This window comes from Zootermopsis nevadensis, unplaced genomic scaffold (assembly GCF_977971745.1).
Source record: "Zootermopsis nevadensis isolate Lab colony 2312 unplaced genomic scaffold, Znev_1.0 Znev_ptg000006l, whole genome shotgun sequence".
In the NCBI taxonomy this organism is placed as follows: Eukaryota; Metazoa; Arthropoda; class Insecta; order Blattodea; family Termopsidae; genus Zootermopsis; species Zootermopsis nevadensis.
The window spans coordinates 13338399-13357352 of NW_028259138.1; the positions used below are offsets into that span (position 1 = coordinate 13338399).

Sequence of the window (18954 nt, forward strand, 5' to 3'; positions counted from 1 at the left end):
CTTCACAACTAATACAAGAACTGAACTTGTCAACTTTTTGAAGGATTCAAAATTTGTTCTAAAATAATTTGTGAATTTCTCATCTTACAATTCTTAGCAAAAATGTGTAGACACCAAATTCATATATTCTTTCATTTGTGGGATGAACACATCAATGTACGTATCTGTTTCCTTGTCACTGTTGCCATAATATTGTTGCAAATAGAGCAATCAAATACACATCTATGCTGGAAGAAATCTGGCACAAGACTGGTCTCCTCAGCAGCTTGTATTGGGTTGTTTTGACTGGATCAGGAGAAACATGGATGAGAAATAACTGATAAATTTTGCTTATGAAACATTTCATTCACGCTCGTAAGGTTCTTTTACATATCGTAAATCTACGACATGGGACTGCTGGCTTTACTTCCCCTCTGAAGGAAGCTGTGCTACAAATTTTTATCACCCTTAAAAATCCATCGACCTCAGCTGGGTTTGAACCCGCAAACCTTGGATCCAGTGGCAAGCACGCTACCACTAGTCCACCAATGATACAGAAATAGCTTAATAGTAATCTAAAGGTTGTAGCTGGGATTTCATTTTAGGAAGGACAAGGTCAGTTAATATAATAATTAAAAATTAAATTTGACAATTTTCAAACAGTTTGGTCAGGAATTTTTTTCAAACCATTTCAGTCACTTCAGAAAGTAGGAGGATTTAATCAGGTGGTATCATTCCTTTCCAGAGCCAGCAGTTCTGGTTCACAATCTCATGGAAGAGAGAGCATCAGCCATTCCAGGTTATGTGGCACTCCCGAAGTCCTGGGAGGCCCTGACCAAGGTGACTAAAAGGCCCAGGTCTGAGGGAAGAACCCTATTAAAGAGGCTTAGCCCTCTACAAAGACCCTGGGACTATGTGAAAACTAGGACCTCTAAAAGAGCTCTCATCGAGATCTTGCTACGCAGGATACTGTACTTCATGGGAGGTACGGGGCTACTGGTGGATCAAGTGAATAGGAATGCACAAAACAGCAAGAAATGATCGCAGTGCAAGGGTCGGTTAGGCACCCACCCCATTTATAATCAAATCATGCCTTTAAAATTAGTTATTACCAGTAAACAGGGTACAAAAATATGTAAACTGTACACATTCTTGGAGAAAATAAATGTTATTATTTATAAGGCTGTACATAGGCAGAATTCTTCAACTCTCTGAAATCTTAACAAGAAAGTGCAATACTTACACAATACATTACTGTTTTACTATACGCCAGTAACAGGTTGAAGCTGGCCAGATCCAAGTACTCATTATGCAGTTCATCATTACATAATGGTAGTGGTAATTGTATTTCATCATAAACCACAAGATAAAATGCTCAACAGGGAGCACAGTATGTAAGGACACTTTTGTAAATTAATCTAAAATGACAGTGTTAGACGATAAATATTAAGAATAAAAAGGTACGCAGCAACAAAAATGCTAAATAAATACACTTTAAAATTAACAAACAGTAATGTACACTCTACAAGCTGGTTGTGACTTCATTAAATGTGGCTAGCTGCATCATACGTATTATTGTATAGTCTTAATTTAGTGTTCTTTTAAAATACAGTTTACAGTATTAAAAAACCACACCTTTCTTTACAATCAACCCTTTATATTACTGGCTACAAAAAAGGAAGAATTTTGACACAAAAATATATATTCTATGAAACAGGAGATAAACACAAGAAATGAGCACTATCTATATGCTTATACGTAGTTCCTGTTCTGTGTTAAGAATAAATATTTGGGCTGCCATAATTAATAAATTAAATTTATTAATCATTTGTTCAAAAAATCAGATTAGACTCAGAGCCATTCATATTTTAAAATTTGGATGCAAAATTCAGGTTTTAAATAATGTATAAATTTGGCATATTATGATGCAAACCATTGTAACTGCATAACATGGATGTATCTTGACATGAATATTGATGACGGGTTACTTTAATGCATATTTTTTACTTTGGAAGAAAATTCTGCCTCTGATCCCTCTCTTGCAGTCCAATGCTGTTCGGAGTCACCACTGTTTACCAGCTCATGCATCTCAGAAACATTGTCGAAAGCATATTATATGGTTTTCAGTTGACGGATGAAGAGAGAGTGTTTTGCGACACTGCACGATTCTCACGTCACCTGAAATTTGGAGATAGCATAGAAGGCAGACTATGTATACTAAGTGCTGAATGGCTTATTAACTAGAGTTCTTCAGAACTGGATTTCGACAACATAAAGAGAGAGCTCATTTTCTGTCACTTCTGTGATGGAAATTTCATAATTAACGTGTCAAAAATTATATTGTGAATAATTAGTTTTCTGAATGTTGGTTTCACCCTTCAGCGCTGGCCACCATACAAGTATAGTTATTCACATAGTTAAAACAGCAGTCTTCTTGGAGGTTACACCATGCAGTATGCTAGATACTAACATTTCAAAGGAACATGATGTTTCTATCTTCAGGACTGAAGTGAATGCTGAACTTGGAGGCAGAACTCAACAACCCAGATGACTAAAAATCTAAAGTTGCACATTCTTACATTGACTGTTTGACTATCGGCTGAGAACGCAAGTCATTATTAAGTCCTAAAAATCATTTACATGGTTTCTTTTTAATCTTATTTTATTTCCTTTGTTAAACTAATCCAAATACTTTTTTTAAACCTGATCTATAACTGGATTATTATTATATTAACGTAGGTTAACATACAAATCAATTGGCCTGTCCCCTCTTATTATAAAGACTTTACAAATACTTTATGTTAATGTATCCCCAGTGTTCTATGTTGTAATTCAATTCTAAAATCTTATTTAGATGGGTGTCATCACTTTATGGAAAATACTTTTTATTTAAAATGGTGATGCTGTGAAGATGGCTGTTTTCTGGTACGTTACACTATATAGTCTGGTAGATATTGGGCAATGTTTCAGAGTAGCTTACTACCTCCCTCATCAGGGTGATAAGTAAGCTCCTCTGAAATGTTGATCATTATCTACCAAACTATATGGTACAACATTATAGAAGACAGTCATCTTCATATTCACCAGTGGAAAACCTCAAATATTACTTACTAACATGGCATCCCAAACTTGATTTAATGGATGTCACATGATCATGTCAGGTTCTGAAGTTTTTTAACATTTACTACAATACAATCACAATTCTCACTTGTATACCCAAAGTCTTATCTTAACGCTGGCACTCCAGTTCAGACGTCTTTATATGCCAACCTAATTAGAAAGTATACTGACCTAACATTTTTAACATTCAGACAGAGAAGTATTTTGTGTACATTTACTCTAAATTACTTGTTCTTTCTAACGTAATCATGTGTATATTACATGATACATCAATAGAAATATTGACCAGTTAACACCCCTAGTCTACATGCATCCTACAAAATTCATATTCCAGTATGAACGTTCCGTGAACAAAATCCATCATCACACTGTCAAAAATAAATTATTGATCAGTCTTTACTTTGTTAACCAAATACATAGTACTTGGAAAAAGTAGTTGATATAGCTCATATACAGATATGGCCATAATAGTTTAATAATGAACACTGAATTTCCCACATTAACAATAATTATATGCCAGTGGCACAATAAAGCACATAATATTCATTACTTTTTCACTAAATTTATTGAAATATTATATGATATTCCCTCATCTATTAAAGAGAAGTGCACTTTAAACAATGTTATCACTTTTACTTTTAATCTCAAAAAGTAATAAGAGAACACAGCTCCTTCATGGATCAAGGTTCCCATTAAATGCAGTAGGATTCATAAATTTATACTCAACGAGTCGAGACCTCACCTCTGGAGGTTTCCGAGAGGATACCATTCCACTGTTTCAGATTCAAGGTCTACGCTGTCAAGTGGAAGCAATACGCAGCCAAGGAACTCATTTTCCTGAAGCGTGTCGTGATTCCATATTGTTGCTTGCAGACGTCGTCTACGCACGACATCTAATGGCATTCGATATTCCAGCTATAACAACGTTCATTAAATTAGTAATTTTGGTTATCATACACCAAATATTCAAATTGTCACAAATTTAAATTTATAAAACAGCAAAGTACGGATCATAAGAATGACATGTGAAGGAAGATTAGTACCAGCTTAAGAGAGTTTTGTAAAAAAATTTTTGCTATAACAGGATCAAAAATTACTAGGTAACTCCATGATACAAGGTCTTTCTTGAGAACTGGTCAAGGAATTCCATACCTTTATGGCCTGAGAGTCCATCATTGCATTCAAAATTAGTAGGCAGAGGTGAATGGTTAGGTTCACACTGACCTTTCTTTATCCCCCTTCTCCCCACAGAGAAAGAGGCGCACATACCCACTGGATACAAGACTGAGCAGACCACAGAGATTTTACGGACGTGGTGATAAATAAAAATATTTTTTACCCTACCAGAAATTGAACCAAGTCATTCAGTTCACAGGCAGTCATTCTACTGACTAAGGTATCCTGGATCTCTGCTATATCAAATGGTAATATTTAATTATTCCGTATTTGCACCACACCATTTAAATTAAATTGTGCTGACTCACCATCTCCATGAAAGTAGGATGACAGTTCCTACGTACAACTTTTGTCTTCCTCTTGGTAACCTTTGATTGGTCAGGGAGAAGGTACACCTTCACGTAGGGTGATGGTTCCTGTCCTCCAGCTACTGTAGACAGACTACGGGCATGGTGTACCATTACCATAAGTGTTCCTCTCTGGTAATGTAGAGACAACCGTAGCTGACCACGAACACGTCGTGATTCATGGTTCGATGTCCTCTGAGTCCGTCGTTCTTAAAAGAAGGCATATGAAGGGCATGGTAGAAAATGTACGTGAAGTCACAGAATGAATTGCAAATTTAATTTTCCGGAGTAAGATTCTAAACTAAACACACGGTATGTGGATCTTCCCAGAAATCTCGATAGTTACTCAGATGGTCAACCAGTTACCACCTTTTGTGGAAGCATAAGGTTCTTCACTGTGTTCTTGTCTTAGGTATCTGAATCCAGTCCACACCCTGATAATATTTCCGTAACATATTTTAATATTACCCTCCCATCCATGCCTAAGTCTTTCAAGTGATCTCTTTCTTTGAGGTTTTCAAACCCAGACCTGAGACAACTCAACCAGGGGGCCCAACAGCTTGGGTTTCTATCCTCCCCCTTATACCTGAAGACAGTAGATGATGATTCAGCTTACGAAACATGATTTTATTGAAATACAGATAATTGCCAAAGTCCAAAACACGACTTTTACAGATTATAAATTTTTTCCATTTGCTGCAACATTTTATTTTACTCCTTGAGATATCCATCTATTGTGATGTATCTGAAGTCATATTTGAATCTCACAAAACTGCTATGCTAATGAAAGTTTTGTGTTCTAAGTGTAATTTTGACACTTTGGCAACATTTCTCAATTTGAATTATATGACTGTCAAATAAAAGTTTGTAAATATAATAATGAGTCGACTGCTGTGCTGGTAATTTTTTAGAATTTTTTTATATTTACATAACAACCTAACCCCCATTATGAGTGCAAATTTTCAACTTAAAATTACATTCTTTTAGGAAAGGGACAGACTACTGGGGACTTTTTAATTTGCTGGTATAGGAAGCCATCACAAAGAAAGGAATAGACTGGAAAGAGAAAATGAAAGATTCTGGGAAGAAAGAATTGCAAATGAAAATATCCAGGGCCAAGAAAAATTAAATGGATAATGGAGGTTACAACAGACTGAATAAATCACTCAGATGTGAGAAACAAATCCAATAGGGAAACTTCAGAACATGAGATGTTAATATTAAAATGGAAGTCGTAAACTAGATTGTGAAGATGGCAACTGAACTGGCCGAGGATCATGACGTGTCAGGCTATGTTATTGGTGTTTAATTTTCAGTTTCTGTTGTCAGAAGTAGAGTTGTATTGGGGTTATAAACATTTCTAATGATAAACACAAAATTACCTTTAACCTTCGCTGCATTGATATTTGCCTCCTGTTGGTCCCTCAGAAGAGGATGGAAGAACGTGTAGACAATATCAGAATGAGAAATCTCATCTGCCATGAGAAACAATGTGCTCAAGAAGCGTTCGATGTCCACACGTCGTCGTTCTGCAACTTGCTTTATGTTGGATCTGCCTACAGAGAGGCCACTGGGCAAACTGAAAGAAAAAAAAACAGACAACTGTTTATACCAAGATAACATTAGAACAAGCATCACCGGCCAATTTCAATCATTTTAGAATGTAGAAAAGATGGCCTTCTGTTTAAATTATCGAAAACAGTCTAGACACTTCTGACCTGACAGCCAGTGGAAAGTTACAACATTTATCTTATTGAGTGTTAGGATGCACAAGATTTCACACAATGCATACTTTAGTTCTTTCAATACATGCTTAAATTTAAAATTACAAAATTCACGGTTCATCAATTCTATGCACAATCCCACTTACATATATAACAAGTCTGTATCAAGCAGCAATGTTACCTTCATAGCTATATGTGGGGGCAATGAGGTTTACTATGCAGTAATTTTACTTGTAGCACAACCAAAATTTCATTAACACTACTGTCTCAAGTAATACCGCAAACTGAAAACTGATACCTCGTAAGAATATTATCAACTTAGCAGCTGAAAATACACATATGACTGAATCATCGCACATAATTTATCATGATTGGAGACACCTGCTTATCCTCTGCCCTAAATATTTTATCTTCCCTGATTACACATCATCAGTTATGTTGATGTAAGATTCATGAACCTGCTATTAAGTAATTTGTATGGAACTGGGAGTGGTCTGTGATAAGACTTGCTTATCTACATCAATGGTATTACTGACTGATGTCTCACACAATGTGACTGGTGTCATAAAATGGGAGATTATAATTGTTTCCAAATGGCAGGGCTGATAGCTGACAGGTGATAACAAAAAGGTTGCACAAACATACTTTAATGTACCACCAACAGAACAGAGCGCAGTACACTAAAGTCAAGACAGGTTATCCACATGTCAAAAAATGCTGGAAGGTATGTTGTTACACATTTCTGTATTATAACAAATTTATCTCCACCTATCAAGTTATAGTATGTTATTTTACTATAAACTGACATCTGCTAAAAATTTCTTGGTTTCATCTTTAACAAAGAAGTCACATGCAATTCACATTTGCAGGTAAATTTGTCATATAAAACTACAGTGCGACATCAATTGAGACTTGAAACATCAAATACAAAAAAATATATTTCTCTGTGAATAAGTAAAGATTACAGCATGTATTGCTGTGCTGTATTTTTAATGTATCTGAATTAAAAATATCAACATGAACAAAGGCATGGGAACAATACACTTCATTTCTATATAATCAGTTCCATTCATTTTCACGCCCTTATACCAAATCAGGACATATGAAATGGCACAAAAAGGATCATAAAGGACCAGAACAAGGGAAGCATTGTTCAGGATTGTCCTTATGTGACTTACGGCTTGCAAGAAGTTTTACTGTGTAAATATAGTCCTCAAATCTCCTACAGAGTGTATGGTAGGGGAGGTGATACTGAGTATAAATGATTATCCAAACAATGTATGCATACCAGTGCTTTGTGAACGCGTAAGTATAATATATAAACGAGTAATGAAATAAGTGAAGAGGAATGAAGATGAAGCTGTATTACAAGAACAAGCTCTGTGAAAAACATACGATGCCCATTTTTCAGATGTTGTACTCTGTGTGGTGTTGCCAACAGAAAAGTAATAAATAAAAATAGTACCATTACCCAAGTTAGTGATCCACTTCTGAGCATAACTCCCATAGTACACATCTATGTAAAATCTGTTAGATACAAAAAAATTTCACATCGTCTACATGTTAGTAGCTGGTAATATATAAAAATAATATTTTTCATAGAACACATATCCACCTTCATGCTCAGCACCAATGGTACTTTAGTCTTTACTGAGCAGCTACTAAGTTGTTCTGCATCTATGCTAGTAGTGTCATTACTGTTGCTTCAACTTCAAAGGGAGTGGCAGCTGGCATTAGTAACATAAAATTGTAAAATATGAAGGTGGGGTTGCAGTTAATGACAGTGACGTTTATACCACATTTAAAGGAAATCCACTAATTGGCTCGAAAGAAGTTCCAGGGAGAGAACACGTGGACATGACACAATCTTCCTTATAAAGTACTTTAAATAGCTCAAAATATGTTTTAGTATGGATCTCAGTGTGCAGTAGAACAAGGAGACTTTCACTGAGTATATTGGTAATTTAAGCCACAATGTTACTTATGTTAAAAATTAAATCTGGATTACAAAGAATGCATTTGGAAAACATGCAACTTTTCACTGTTATTTATCGCTGCATTTCTAAGATTCTTTAGCAAGAGCTTTGCAGATATAATCAGATTCATATCAAAAGTACTGATGTACCTTAAAAGCCTAAACCATACATACAGACTTGCTGAATAGTTCCATTCAAAAACATTAGTAATTTCACTTGAAACCAAGAGACAGAACTGCCGTGCATTACAGAAATGGCTGGAGTCAACAAAATGTCATTTCGATGAATGCCAGGAGCTACTATAATCACTTTAACTCACATCTTAACAAGCACCATCCTTCCCAGCACATATTCCACACTGAACGCTTGAAATAATAAATATGTTTCCCATAGTTGCAGGTAATACTGACATACTAGCAGTCACCACACTGTCAGTAATTCTGCTGATCATGTCTTTGATCATGGGACTCAAGATTCACTGGTTTCGTGCTCGAATGAATATGAACGCAACTACGAGCAGCGACGAACTGGGATCATTAGCTGGCGTGTATCGAAGCCAACCTTTTGAAGTGTCAAGTTCAACTCCCCTAGCAACTCAGCCACACAACAATTTAACTGCAAGCAGTTCATCACATAAATCACTTGCATCACCACTTTCAGCACAATTATCGTTACCCTTATTATCAGCAAATAAGTTTAAAATTAATTCAAAGAAGAAACTTCCAGCTTCTTCACCTGAAAATCTACCTGTCGGAGAATCACAGCCAACAAAACACAAACAAGACAATGAAGATGGGAAAAAGAAGAAAACTAAGCCTACATCTGGTAATAACACTCTCTTAGCGCCAAATGAACTTCATAGTTCTACACAAATGACTTCACTGACAAACCTTTCTGTAGGGCAGTCACAGCCATCAAATCAAAAGGAAAAGAAAGAAGGTGGAAATAAGACAAAATCTTTATTCTCATTTACTAAAAATCCACTTCCCAAGCCAGAGAACCATAACAAACCACCTAATAACTCTGTGCAAAATCCACCAGTGTTTGCAGTCACTAAACAACAAAAGCTGTCAAACAAAAAAGAAAAGAACGCAGATGGAAACAAATCCAAAGTACTCTCTTCAACCAGTAAAAATCCACTAAGCAAACCAGAGAAAAATAATCAACCAGTGGATGTCAAAAGTCCTCCAGACAGCATGGGGCAGAGTATGAAGCCAAAAAGCAAAGTTCCTGCCCCTAAAGGTATTCTCCAGAAGGCAAAATCACCACCACTTCCAAACACAGATGATAATGCTCCTTCACTAAAACTGACTGGTAGTAGTACGTCTCTCAAACTGACTGATAATAGTTCAGTTACTCTCAGACAGACAGATGACAGTTCACCTCTCAAACCAACTGATGGCAATTCATCTCTTCTCAAAACAAAAACACCAATTCCATTATATATTTTAGAGCAGGAAGAATCAGAGTCAGAATCATAAAACAACTGACTGGAAAAAACATTGCTTCTGAAAACGTAATGGAGACATTCTTAAGTGAAGTACATATAAGAGGTCACAGCCGTTAAGTAAATTTGTTAGAGGCAACATTTCAACGAGTCTTGTGACTTAAATGGTGCGTAAATAAAAATTTCACATTTCACTCTAGGGTGCTACGGACAGTGATGAAATGCAAATCAACAAAAAACAGTATGAGACGTAAGAGCCATTTGAGTGATAACATTGAGAGATAATGGTTATGGCACTACCATCGTAGCAGTCACTAGGAAGGACTGAGGAAAACAATTGAGACCCTCAGTCAACACATCCCCTAACCAAGACGCCAATCTGATACCTCTATAACATACAACAGATGCATTACCATTGAGCTAACCCATTCAACAATTACAAATTGAAGATCTGAGATGAAGAGGACCGGCATTTAGCTAATAATTTATCAAGCAGAATGATTTATATTAAACAAGATTAATTTCAATCTTCACAAATTATGAACTGTATAAAGAAATGGACAGTTTTCTTGAAACAGGTACCTACAAGATATCCATAAAGACAAGGTCAGTAAAGGTACGTTCACTGTGCTCTAATTTGAAATTCTGACACTTACGAGTATTATACATTCTTAAAACTGCAGAATCAATTACATGTTTGGTGAAAACAAGTGTAGATTTTGACAGCCCATGTAGGTCAACTGCCCATTATGTGTGTACATATATAATATCAGTGCCATTATTTGGTGATTCGATGACAATAAAGATGATTAGGAAAGCAGAGGTGGTATAAACGGTACCTGAACAAGACAGCAGAAAATATTTTTGAAGTATCCATTTCCTGAGATTTTAGACTTGTCTGAATGTGATGATGATTCACGACAATCTATCGAAGGTAATTTTAACTATTTGCGCTGCAGCCTATCGGTGGTAAAGTGCAGGTAAGAGACATACGAGGACAGAAGAAAAAGGCACAAGAGGTATCCATTTCCTAAGACAGTGTCATCTTTCATAAAAGCGGGAGAGCAGAAAAGGTATCCAACAGTTCTGTCATCTGTATGTGGCCACATAAACTACAAGATGTCACACCAAATTGGTTGCCATGTGAAAAATGCCTTCAGGACTTACGTGTCTTCTGCATCGTACACCTTTCCAAACTTGTATATTTATTCTAAAATCTTAAGGGAACAGTCTACTTAGATGCCTCAAGCAGAAACGGGATGATAATGAGATAGCACTCAAGAGAAACAAGTTGTAAAGATGTGAACTGCATTAGGAATGAGTTCAGTTGTGAGCTGTCACGATCTTCAGGTTCTATTAACATTTGTTATTTCTTAATAAAATCAATAATTATCATCTGCTCAAGGAGAATCCTGGAATGAATTCCTTAATATTTAATTCACTGCATCTTAAGTCCATCAGGTAACTAAAATACCCTTACACACAATCTTTTTAGTACGTCATGATTCAGTTTCTCAACAATCTCTCGTGCTGGTCACTTTACTGTCGGAACACAGTGGGCAGAGTACGAGTAATAAACTTAAAAAAACAGACAGCTTACCTGTAGCACTTAGCCAATGGGAATAGAAGGCAGAGCTTTTGGTGAAATTCGCAGAACTCTTTGTACGAGCGAAACAAGTAAGTGGGGTCAGGTTGGTTGGCCCGGTCCACTTTCAAAATATACACATAATACTTCTCTGGATCATAACGCTTCTGGTAGCCATACACACCGACACTCAGTATACGCCCTTCTTGCTGCAGTCTGTAAAAAATATGCAAGTTATATATAAATAAAAATCTAATTTACAGTGTTTGTCAGCACTTGTTTACTAATGGTCAGAAGTATATTTCTCAATTAAATTTTAATACGATATAATTCTATAAAGAAATTAAGAAGGGACAAAATCCAGAATACCACAAGAATTTTCAAAAGTTTAGTGAATGAGGTGACCACAAAAGGACGCATGGGCATGGGAAAATTGTAGCAGGTGGCGCACATAACAGAAATCCCAACACATGTAATTATGGGGTCTCCACAGGTTAGTACCCAAAGGTCTAGTTTTAGGATTTAACCATCCCTTCGCCAGTCCTGCGGCTGCCCAGCTTGGTCACAGATTGAGTGTGGTCTCATAGAAAGTGCTGTTGTAAAAGGGGCACTCAGAGCCAGACCTCAACCTCGGGGAAAAAAGATCATAAGTTACTGGGCAACAAGGAGTAACAGGAACACAGACATTAAGAACTAAAAAGAAAATCCTTAAATCTAGAAGTGACTGATCAGAATTCTATTATATCAGATAAATGATACAGGTTTGGCATGTGGCTATATTAAGTATAAAGTTTATTCAGTCAATTAGTACATCAAAATTTTCTATTCACACAACTTCCAATTAGAAACTTGAAAGTGTCAGCTTTGTCCACACAGATTTTACTTACGTGTATGTACGAGGAACAAAACTGAGGAGATCACCATCGTTATGGTCACCAGTAAACCTCAACTGAGCCAAGTTGTGAAGGAAGAAGTTGAACTGGGTAAACCATGAACGTAGGGAGTTCTCTATCATTCTTGCAAACGTGGCTGCTGCCTCAGGATTTGATAACTTTGGTAACAATGCCTTCTGTACGTAGCGGACTGTGTCAAGTGTTACACCTGGAATACCTGAAGATGCCATCTAAAGCAACCAAACAGAACAATATTCTAGAACTCTCTACAAGCCATACTTTTTATTATTAAAATGAAAAAGGTAATCATTCTAAGGGAAGATCAGAGATTGAGGTTTCATAACACCATACTTAGATACTTAGACAACCCCATATTTCACAGATTAATAATAATAAATAAAAATATTAAGTAAAGTCACGCTTGAGTGGTTCATATTTATGTTTCATATTTGTGAAGTTCCAGAGGCCAGCTATCCTGAATGAGATTTTTTGATTTTCCTCAGTCCCTCCAGGCAAATTATGGGAGATTATCTTAAAATATGCTATAGAAGCCTTCTCCCACATCCTTCCCAACTCACAACTCACTACAATCCTCTCATTCAATGTTATACTACCTATACAGTGAAGGAAGAATCAAGAAATAAAATTTGTACACATCTCATATTCCCTTTGACAAAACTAAGCTTACTTTGATTCATGGAAAAAGAAAATATGGTACTTATAAAACTATAAATTAATATGTAGCTGTGTTCACATAAAAGGTTATCTCTTCTCTTACCAGACCAAATAGATTAAGAAGCAGGCTGCCATGACGACGCACAACATTAAACGCTGTGCAACACATATCCACAAAATGATGAAACTTGGCTGTTGGTTTGTCACCACCATTTATTACATAGGCCATATCTGATGTCAGTACAAATGGTGTCCGATCCCTGAGTATACACAAATCAATTACCAACACTAATTAAATGGTAAAGAACGTCTCTCACGGTCTGTTAAACGCTATCAAACATAATACATTTTACAGCTGTCATATCTTAGACATTATCTCCCATGTCTGCTCAACTTGAAAGCTTTCACGTTGTAAAACAGCCATCAAATTATTTAATGTTTCCGCTATATCACTTTCTTAACAGCGCTGCAGTGAACAACTGGGTGGGTGAATGTTTCTTTACATAAAATATATAGTCCACAGGCCAGGAATAAACTGCAAAGTATTCAATAAGAGCCACAGCGCACACACATGCACACACACATATATATGTGTGTGCGCTACACAGCAATGCAGGTAAAGAGGGCTTCGAGCACATGACAATATCAATGCTAATATGAAACAAAAGGGGAATAAAAAGGAGGGAAGAATAATAGTGAAATTCATACTGGCAGTTCACAAAAGCAAGTGACTGTTACATAAAAAAAAAGTCCTGTGAATGTACAAAACAAAATATTTTGGATTATCCATGTTTTATTATTATTCATCCAACTTCTCCCCTTCCCTAGCCTAGATAACAGGGAGATTACTGTCTAGCTGTTTGGTTTGTATTGAAGAACAAATTTTGGGATCTTATTCAGTCCAAAGTCACTTCAATGTCTGAATATACATCACGTACTGTTCCCTTTAGACAATTTATACCCTTGCCTTCCACTGAAGAATGCTCACTTTAATATTAGAAAATATTGTGTACCGTAAAATTTCTACAATTCTCGCAACTTCACCCTATAAACTAATTGCCGAGGTGTTAACATAATAATAAATATACTCCCTTTATTTTGGAGAAGTTATACATAACAAGCAGATACAAATCAGTGGTGGAGCATTTAGTTTGCATTCAGGAGACATTTGATTCTTGGGTGGTGTCAGTTATCATAACAGGATTTTTTTTATCGTGTAAGTACCAGCTGATTTTTCAACAGCTCAGACTCTTCAAAAAGTATGACTGCAAATTTTCGGTTACTTAAACAACCTGTTTTGTATTCCGAGAAAGATGTTTCTGAACCCTGGGAGCAGCAGCTGATTACTATTCGACAAACGGCTCTTCCAAAAAAAGTGCCACCCCTGATCTTTCATCAGTTTAAGTCACTGCAAATTGTACTTTCTGAGAAGCTGCTTTTAACAGTCATTCAAGTAATTTACACTGCAACTTCAATGCTTCATACATTTCCATACACAAATTCAGGGACACTGACTTCTTCAAATACTGAAAACATTATTTTTGTTCTAAAGAAGTTATTAAAGATTATTACCTTTTAAAATTTCCGAACATCTGTGCATCTCCCAAGAATTTTCCAAAATCAATATGGAAAAGATGGCCAGATGTTTTGAGCATGATGTTATCATTGTGTCTGTCACAGATACCCAAAATATAAGTGGCAACACTATATCCAGCACAAGACGCTGTGAACACAAGGAATACAGCTAATTATTACATGAATTGACTTTGCACCAATTATTTCATTTCTTTCCTATGAAGATACATACACAATCAATTACAACGAAACTAGTACCTGTAAAGTTCTCCACCGCCCTTTCGTACTCTAGCGCAGACGGGTTATGTTTTGCAAGCCACTCAGCTATAGACCTGTCCTTGAATGATCCTGTCAGGCCAAGTTCTACTTGGATTTTTCTCAGCGTCTCTGCATTTGTCACCATCTCTATCATCCCTGTAAATGAAATATGTGATGTTATGACATGTTTAATTAAAAAGTAATGTGTGCATAAATTAATAACCCACTGCCATAAAAACCTCGAATCATATTTAATAACATTCAAGTTAACAAAGAAGCACTGCCAAGTTTCTAATCAACCTTCACTCTATAAAATTATGAGAATTCATATTTAACAAATGTGTTTCTAATTTTTGTGTACCTCGCTGGTCTTTACGCGCATTTATTGCAGATATAAATATATTGATGTAAAGTTAATCACACACCACAGCATAAGATATTATTTTAAGTTGCACAGAAAACTCCCAATTATCCATGTGTGGATTATCCAGTTTAAAGATTACCCATGCACGACTGTTTTTATAAAAATGTGACACATTCACGACACCTTTCAAAGTTGAAACCATTGACTCCAGCTTGATAAAACCAAAATTCTGGCATAGATATGTGGACGATGTGTTCACAATTTGGACACACGGTTAAGCTTCTCTTAAGGAATTCCTCAGCTACCTAAGACTAGTTCAGACTTTCCTGGCACAGCAGATAAAATTTCTGCTTCATTTTCAGGCAGTCTCAGGAACAAATCCTGGCATGGAAACAGACTTTTTCATGTTTTTCTTCAATTCATACATGAAAATGCTGATGCACACCCTGAATCAATGCTATCTAATGTATGTCATTGAAAACCCATTATTAAACAAACCAAAAATCATTTGTATTAAGTCAGTTATGATTAACAAGCAAAAATCAGCTGTATACCTCGTTTGTGACCTGTAGGTACACAGGTAAAAGTTACCATCTTGAGGTCAATCCCCTCCTTAAGCCAAAGCTTATCCATGATACGAACCATCTGGATAGTGAGCATATCTTGCTGCAAGTCCTCTCCGACCTGTAAGACAATTTCAGTTACTTATGGATGCAGATATAAAATTCACCAAACAAAATTCTAATTGCTACAAAAGCCAATGAGGTTAGCATCTGTGGTGTGAAACAGATAACACACACAGTCCAGCATAATAAAGTATGGTTTCCTTAGATGAATTTTACCATCAACAGCCCACATACTGATGAAAATATATACTAGCACTATTGAAGGAAAAACTTCAGACAGGTTATAATTTCAAACATGTTTGGTACCTCTTAATTACAAGACTAGAATAAATCTTATTAACAAAACAACCTGTACAGTGTAGTGTAATGTAACGCTGTGTAGTACTGTTGTATAAAACCCATCCACGTGTTCAAACGACAGCAATTCCACAATCAGACTGCCACCTATCAGCTAGCAACAAATTGATAGGATTCCACTGGTTTCAATAGAGCTGGACTTATCTTAATGATGACAATTTGAATGTGTATACAAACCTTGAAAATGGCTGGTATGATGCCTGTTTCAGTGCTGAGAAAGTTAATTTTAAGTGGCAGTGTGTTTGAAGGGAAGTACGAACAGGTTCGCACCTGCACACCCTGTACTTCAAGGCTTGGACTCAGTGGGAGACACGTGGGTGCATCTTCTAACGAATGATGCAACTGTTCCAAATCTCGTGTCAGAACCTTCAGCCGAAGGGACTCTTTACTTGCCTTCACATTTCCTGCTATTTCATACAAATTCTACAACAAAATTTTTTAGTTTTAGTTGAGTAGAAAATTGAGTAGAGTTGGCATTTGGACAAAGAATACACTTCATCAGAAAATTCCAACCCCATATTTCCTAATGTTATTATACTCATTATTTTGAATGTATTAGAAAAAAAAACACTACATTTTAGTACATAAATTGTAACAAGGGTCTTACAGAATAACTACATTCTACTCGTATTAAAATAAATTTAGTAGAGTGAAGCAGGCAAACAAAATTCCATGCAAATTACAATCCACTGGTGTCAGTTACAAAATTGTTATCAAACATTATCACTGAAAATATTTTGAACTTATGTAAATACTGACTTCCATAAAACATAATCACCTTCACAAGTAGCTGCTGGGCTAGGAACCTTCCTCTTAGTGCTTCACCAGATATGGCAAACAAAGCGCGGAGCATCAGTTGCAGTCGACGGTGATAACGAGATTCTCCTATACTGACATCATCCTCCGCAGTAGATTCCGAGGAATTCTGCTAACATAAAACAAACATGACGGTTTTCACCCCCAAAATTTTAAATTACAGGTTCCTTCTTAACCAAATATTTATATATGATGAACTAGTAAGTCAATGGAAGGAAGTGGTCCCACCTAAAGATATTAGGCCAGCACTTGCCTGGAGTAACTTGCCTATGGCTGGGATTCTAACTCAGGACATCCAAGATCGAAAACCTTGAGGAGAAGAATAAATAGACGGGGGAAGAGACTTCCTTACCAGAGCAAGAGCTCTTGAATTTTTTTTAAGTTATTTTGTAAATGTCTCTTAGTGACCTTTCTTAAAATGCTGTTCCCTTCCTCTGAGGTGCTTTCTTAATGACCAAGTCATATGTGAAATTTTATGCAAATGTACAGCAAACTTCAGTAGTGATACAATAAACAGAAATTCACCATTTTCAAAACTGTACCTGTGGAAACTCCCCAGGAAGTGCTTGTGCCAGGAGCCAGTATAGATGATGGGCGACACGTGGTGACGTAAGTGATCGCTCCAGCAAGAAGTAAGCCAACGGTGAAGCCTCCCACGTCTCATGCTTTAAAGCCTGTACCAACTGCGGCAGGTAATCCACCAATTCATCACTCCCTAATGAACGTAACCAGTTCACAGCTGCACGACGAACCTCAACATCTGGGAAACTGCAATAAAAAGCAAAGCGTTTTAGTTTTTGAAGTGAGTGATAAGAAATGTGCTAGTTGAGTACCACAGTATATCCCTTTACAGATTAAAGAGTTCTAGAGATAAAACTTAAATGGAGAGATGACACTGGGATGGACAAGAAAAAATATGATGAGACAAGAAATACAGGTCAATGAGGTTTCATATTTGAAAGTACTGGAAGATATAAACAGCAGTCAAAACTTTTAAACAATAGCTGACCCATGTGTTATGCACAAAGCTTAAGACTGAGAAAGTTGGAGAATAGGACACACCAGGAAAGGCAGAAAGAGCAGCAGAAGTTGAGGAAAATGTGTTGACAGAGGATGGTGACAGTGGCAGAGGCAGAAAAATGAGGAGAAAAGAAGAGAAAGAAGGAAAAGAAGATGGACAGACAGGAGCAGCAGCAGAAAGTGTTGTGCACGTGGAAACCTTTACACATACCATGGTAAAAGCAACTGCATAGCACTGACTGGTTCCATCGGGCTCCACATATGCAGCATTGCATGGAGGTCTCCAATACACGCCCAGTCCCAGCTATGAGCTGCCAGTAGAACCTTTGGCAGTGCTTGTGGCATGTGGAAGAGGTAATGTCGCTTCTCCCACAACACTTCACGGTCCTCCACCATTGGCCTATCAGTATAAAACTTCAGATTCAATTACATCCAACATACGTATTAGAAGCAACAGGAAAGCTCATTTCTTACATACAGCGTCCACAGAAACATCAATAGAAAGACAGCAGATTTTATTTATACTGTAAAGCTTTATTATAGAGCTGTTAATATAATTTATACATAAGCAAAATCATTAATTCTCTGAAGAACCAACAATGTTTGCTTCTGTACAAAATATCTCTATCATAATGCAGAACTTTGCCAAATATACAAACGGAAGATTATGTATGTAATTTCCATCTCACAAAAGTTAAAATAAAGATTGTGTGCATAACATTGGAAGTATACAATCTTGTAATGAAGGTGATTTTCAACACACGCAAAAAACAAAAGAAAGCCCAACACAAAAGTTTTATTACTATCATGACACATAAAACACAGCAGTAATATAAAATTAGATTTCAGTACATCACTCACTGTACTACAAATACAGAATTATTCACACTATTTAAAAACATAAATAAATAATAAACAAAATCTGAAACAAGGAAATCAGGACATTACGCAAGACCTGAAGGTACAAATTAGAAATGCACAAGTCTCAAAACTTTCACTGATCAAACAACAACAAA

At 36.4% G+C, this 18954-nt stretch overlaps 2 protein-coding genes across 6 annotated transcripts in view; one reads left to right on the forward strand and one right to left on the reverse strand.

Annotated features, from left to right (window-relative positions):
- Positions 1-1128: 1128 nt before the first annotated feature.
- The window catches only part of Pi3K68D (phosphatidylinositol-4-phosphate 3-kinase catalytic subunit Pi3K68D), a 33135-nt gene continuing 15309 nt past the window's right edge, over positions 1129-18954 (reverse strand). For 4 of the 5 annotated variants that reach the window (XM_087343748.1, XM_087343745.1, XM_087343746.1 and 1 more), the window contains exons 15-27: positions 18150-18338; positions 17461-17686; positions 16881-17027; positions 16280-16525; positions 15674-15803; positions 14756-14911; positions 14495-14645; positions 13026-13182; positions 12242-12477; positions 11370-11570; positions 6005-6201; positions 4584-4831; positions 1129-4014 (exon numbers count right to left, since the gene is read on the reverse strand). In XM_087343748.1, the coding sequence (XP_087199874.1) occupies positions 3838-4014; positions 4584-4831; positions 6005-6201; positions 11370-11570; positions 12242-12477; positions 13026-13182; positions 14495-14645; positions 14756-14911; positions 15674-15803; positions 16280-16525; positions 16881-17027; positions 17461-17686; positions 18150-18338 (2461 nt within the window). In that variant the 3' untranslated portion in view covers positions 1129-3837. The remainder of the gene's footprint in view (positions 4015-4583; positions 4832-6004; positions 6202-11369; positions 11571-12241; positions 12478-13025; positions 13183-14494; positions 14646-14755; positions 14912-15673; positions 15804-16279; positions 16526-16880; positions 17028-17460; positions 17687-18149; positions 18339-18954) is intronic. The other variant, XM_022064914.2, reaches the window with a different exon arrangement.
- On the forward strand, positions 6911-11919 carry LOC110830247 (uncharacterized). The gene is made up of 2 exons (XM_022064919.2): positions 6911-7070; positions 8716-11919. The coding sequence occupies exons 1-2, from the start codon at positions 7061-7063 to the stop codon at positions 9801-9803; spliced, it is 1098 nt and encodes a 365-aa protein (XP_021920611.1). The 5' UTR covers positions 6911-7060; the 3' UTR covers positions 9804-11919.